This window comes from Crassostrea angulata, chromosome 1, assembly GCF_025612915.1.
Source record: "Crassostrea angulata isolate pt1a10 chromosome 1, ASM2561291v2, whole genome shotgun sequence".
Classification (NCBI taxonomy): Eukaryota; Metazoa; Mollusca; class Bivalvia; order Ostreida; family Ostreidae; genus Magallana; species Magallana angulata.
In genome coordinates, this window is record NC_069111.1 from 11300977 (window position 1) to 11305559 (window position 4583).

General features: G+C 32.6%; 1 protein-coding gene across 1 annotated transcript; it reads left to right on the forward strand.

Moving 5' to 3' along the window:
- The first annotated feature begins 357 nt into the window (after positions 1–357).
- Positions 358–2611, forward strand: LOC128183972 (transmembrane protein 233-like). The gene is made up of 3 exons (XM_052853222.1): positions 358–490; positions 1076–1324; positions 1867–2611. The coding sequence occupies exons 2-3, from the start codon at positions 1099–1101 to the stop codon at positions 2031–2033; spliced, it is 393 nt and encodes a 130-aa protein (XP_052709182.1). The 5' UTR covers positions 358–490; positions 1076–1098; the 3' UTR covers positions 2034–2611.
- Positions 2612–4583: the final 1972 nt, after the last annotated feature.

Genomic DNA, 4583 nt, shown 5'->3' on the forward strand with positions numbered 1-4583 from the left:
ATCTTGCAATGTTAGGAAGTCTGCGGATGTGTTAATTATGTAGCTGACATCCTCTTTTTGTAGAGATTTTACAAGACATGAAACCATCATTGATAATGCGTGGATTGATAAAGAAACCAACGAATTTTTTTTATATTGAAGTCTCTGACTGTGAAAATCGTACATTCATGTTTAAATATTTTTATCAATTTTTTAAGCTATTTAATATAATTATTCACGTTGTATATGTAAAATATAACACATGTCGGCAACCATGCACATGTTTCAATTAAGGAAATTGTAGTTTAATCTAGACTGAAAATATCCATGTCGTTACACAGAAAAATTCTTGTCATGTTTAAAAATTGTTTATTTACACCTTTGAGTTCCAGCGCATGCGCGAACACACCTGAGACAGGTAAAGCGGAAGCTTGTGACTCATATTTTTTTTTTAACTGAGAGTGAGGAAATAGACGCACATACTTTTTGAGAGAAATTCAGTGATGTAAAGGTAAATATTCTTATTGTATTATCATTTGGAGTTTGTATATGAGTTCATAAACCATAAGAGTCCAAGAGAGATAGCAAGGTGTGCGTTTTTTTATCGATAGAAGCGGAGATCAAAACGTATACAGGTGATGAGATGATTGACAACCGAAACGACAATATACATGTATATTGACCATAAACAGCATACACATTATTGCATAGTAAAAAAATTATTGCTTAATTAGCGGTGTTTCAAAGTCCCCCGTTCCATGTTGTCTGTGCTAGCTCCAGATACCTGCCTATAATTATCCCTCATTTCATTATCACACACCATACCATCACAATGTCTGTGTTACTGGAGCTAGACGCTTATGGTAAGCTGAGTCAAAATGAATTCTTTTGGTGCTCTTCATTGAAAATTTTAATAGATGCCTGGTAAATGATAAAATAATGAATGGTTATTCAATTAATATTTTAAATCCAAAATTGATCCGTTTTTTTTTTTTTGCTAGAAAAGAACATTAATTTTTATTTTGTTTTAGATTTTAGTTGTTATAACATACATTAGCTAACTGAATCTTTATATGGCTGGCTTTAATTGTTTCAGGGCTGAGATTGCACAAAGAGAACATGAGTGCATTTCCTGGAGCCACCACCCCCAATGTTGGGCCGGATTACTACGAGAGCTCATCCACATGGTCCAAAGAAATCCTTGTGACTAAAGATCCAGTGTTTGTGAACCGTACTGTCATAAATGGACACTACATTGGAAGGAAACCCCACAATTACCTCCCCTTGGCCATCGTAGCCACCATCTTAAACCCCCTCATTGGTCCCATTGCTATTGTTTTTGCCAGTAAGTATAATTAAGCACTATCATCTATTACATTTCCTGATTTGATTAACTCAAATTCTGTGAAAGCAATGCATGATGCTTGATCTTAAATGTCGTTTGAATAAGAGCACCTTAGAAATGGGGAAAGTTTGACGCAACAGTGACCTTTCTTAATGCCAATTCATTTCTTGTTTACCATATATGACGTCAATCCCATAGTTCGCACTTTTGGAGCTATAACTCAAGAGAAAATGAAAAAAATCTTGATTAATTATAGTTCATTTGCATAAATAAACAAGATTTTAAAAGCTCATTCAAAATGCAAGATTTTTTTTTTATCTTTATCAAATATTAAAATTAAGTGTTGCCAGTAGATGATTTACATGTAATATAAATAACTTTGAATTAAAGAAAATATTATGCATAAATGGCAATATTTAATCTTCTTTCCATGTAATATATCCATGAGTTAATGATAATGAACAGCATTCTCAACCACCCAAATAAGATTTCTGTGTTTGTTGTTGTGGTTTACTTCTAACTCTTTTCTATGTCTTTTGCAGTAATGTCGACACGTTCCTACTACGACGGAGACATGAAATACGCTGAGAAATGGGCAGATCACGCGTTTATGATCGCAATGGCTACACTGGGCATTACAATTATTCTTGCCGTGGCTATCGGATTTACGCTCAGTAACGTGGGAACCAAGGGAGGTCATGCACCGTAGCAACACAGTAGATCTGAAAAAGAGACAGCTTATGTATCCATGGACACCGTTTTTTAGTCAGGAATTCTTGTGATTATCAGTCTTTTAACTCTACATGGATATATTAAAATTATATAATTAAAACAGTTTTATTGACTACTTCAGACAATTCATTTCTAGTGACACAATTTCTGACATTTTTTTAATCCATCAATCATAGATTATCACGGAATAGCATATATATCTGTATATAGTGTTTCAGACTTCTTTGAATTTAAGTTTTATGTGCAAGGCTTCATTTTCCATTTTTAAACATACTTGAAGCAGGGATATTCAAGGGACCAGTGCAAAGTGATTTCATCGTCATACAACATTGACCCCTTTAATTTTAAATTGAGAAAATATCTTAAGGGCCCAAATTACTTCGGGTTTATATTGAACATAAAATTCAGTACTTGTTTTTACCCCAAAACTTTTAGAAATTCTTACACAAGTATAAATAATTATTGTATAATATCATGTATTTTGTATATCAACATGTTTTTATTACATATGATATATCATGGTTATAAATAAACCAATGTAAACACCTCTACTGATTCCTTCCTTGTTACAAGTCAATAAACAGTTTATTTAACTGGCAGTTTCTTTGTCAGCACATTTTGAAGTTTCCAGATTTTATACAAAGCAGTTAATTGCCATAAAAAACGTTAAACTCTATGTTATTACATCTACACAGTCATGTAGATGTATTGATTAACCGTACTTGTTCAAATCGCCATTATGATAATAATTTTTCCAAAGAATTTGATCAAGACTCTCTCCCTTAAAATTTCACCTTATTTGATAAAATCAACTGTTTGTTCATGTACATGTGTTGTGATGTACATTGTCATAATAATTTTTCCTGAACAACTTATACTTAATAAAAAATCATGTTTATAATACAGTAGATGGATTTCAATAGTTTATAAGCAGAATGTATTGTTATTCTCCTAGTGTCTCATTGAAAAGTTGCCATACAAAACCAAAACAAACTTCCTACACAAGTACATGTTTAGAGTAAAAGTTCCCTTGGGCCATTATGACTACCCTGGATTTCAGTTGGACATTTCATGGCTCACTGAATTTGCACCCACTCCCAGCTGTTAGCTGAACAGGTACAGGACAGATTGATAAAAATAAGACGCGACTACCCAGGCATATGGTCAGACATTTCATGGTTCATTAATGCTGTACCCACCGTTATCAACAGACATGACTCGTTGAATAGTACTGTGTCGATTTCTTTCATAGTTCACAATAAAATTACCAGAGGCAGCATTGCTACCTTAACCACTGGCCTTCATAGTGAAGTAAAAGGAAGTGATATTGCCAATACAATTTCTCATCAGACATTATTTGTCTGGGGAGGAATGGGATACTTCATGTAATATGTACATGATTTCCTTAAAAGAAATTATATAAGTAACCAGAACATTCGAAATTGACCTTAAACCAACATAATTTTTTTTATTTTTTTACATTCCATAAAACGGTGTATATACAAAGGACTGACAGCTGCTTTCTGTGCCAATTAAAAAGCTTCAAACCTTGCCATTATTGATAAGCAGAAATATGTTACCTTCATGAGGCCAGTTTTTAGTACATGTACCACTAATGACTCATAAACACACAATTCGCTTGAAATAGTGTGTTTGGAATGCAAGTAACATTCATCATTTATAGGGGTTTTACTCTCAGCAGAATGCCAGATGGAAATTAAAAGTACATGTATACAGTGAAATAACCTTAAAAATGATTTTTTAAAAAGCACCTCTGAATACATTTGAATAACTTCATTTATTCAAGTTTACGTTAATTAATATTTCATGTAGAAAAACATTAAGTACATGCACATACTTTACTTAGACATAGTAAAAATTTACGCATTCAGATCTATATCACAAATACTGTACCTTAAATGTACTACACATACATGTTACTTTATCCAGTACAACTTTACATCATGTCAATTACATATTATCTATATATTATGGGATATGAATGTATATACAATAATATGCAATGCCAAAACACATTATACATGTATGCACATTATACATTTTGCTAGCATGTAATGGTAAAATTCAACTTACAATATATTGCACTTGTCTTGGAAACAAAATGATACACAAAGATTATGCACAGGTACGGTACATTTTCTCTTTCCAAAATGATACATTGCTTAAACCCAATGTTTACATTGTTAGATCTGAATTACACAATGATAATTAACAACTTGCCTATTTGTTCGTTACAAATCATAATCATTCCATGTAAAATTAGCCATAACTAAAAAAAATAACAATTTCCATGATAAAGGAAAGAACCTTATAAAAGTCGCACAGTTGCTTTGGTTTCTATTGTTTCTGACAGAGAGTAACATTTTATACAGAACTGAGAACCTATACATATCGGTTTACACTTTGATCCATATGTTGGTCATTATTCACAAAGCAGGTAAAGACGAGAGTTAATGCTGTCCATCACTGAATCCCTGACCCCTTGGTTGGGCCTCTTGTTTTAGTG

Excerpts from the sequence above, each read along its gene's own strand:
- LOC128183972 (XM_052853222.1), top strand. The coding sequence starts at position 1,099 with ATGAGTGCATTTCCTGGAGCCACCACCCCCAATGTTGGGCCGGATTAC. Across the intron at positions 1,325-1,866 it reads CATTGCTATTGTTTTTGCCA|TAATGTCGACACGTTCCTAC; the intron begins GTAAGTATAATT and ends TGTCTTTTGCAG.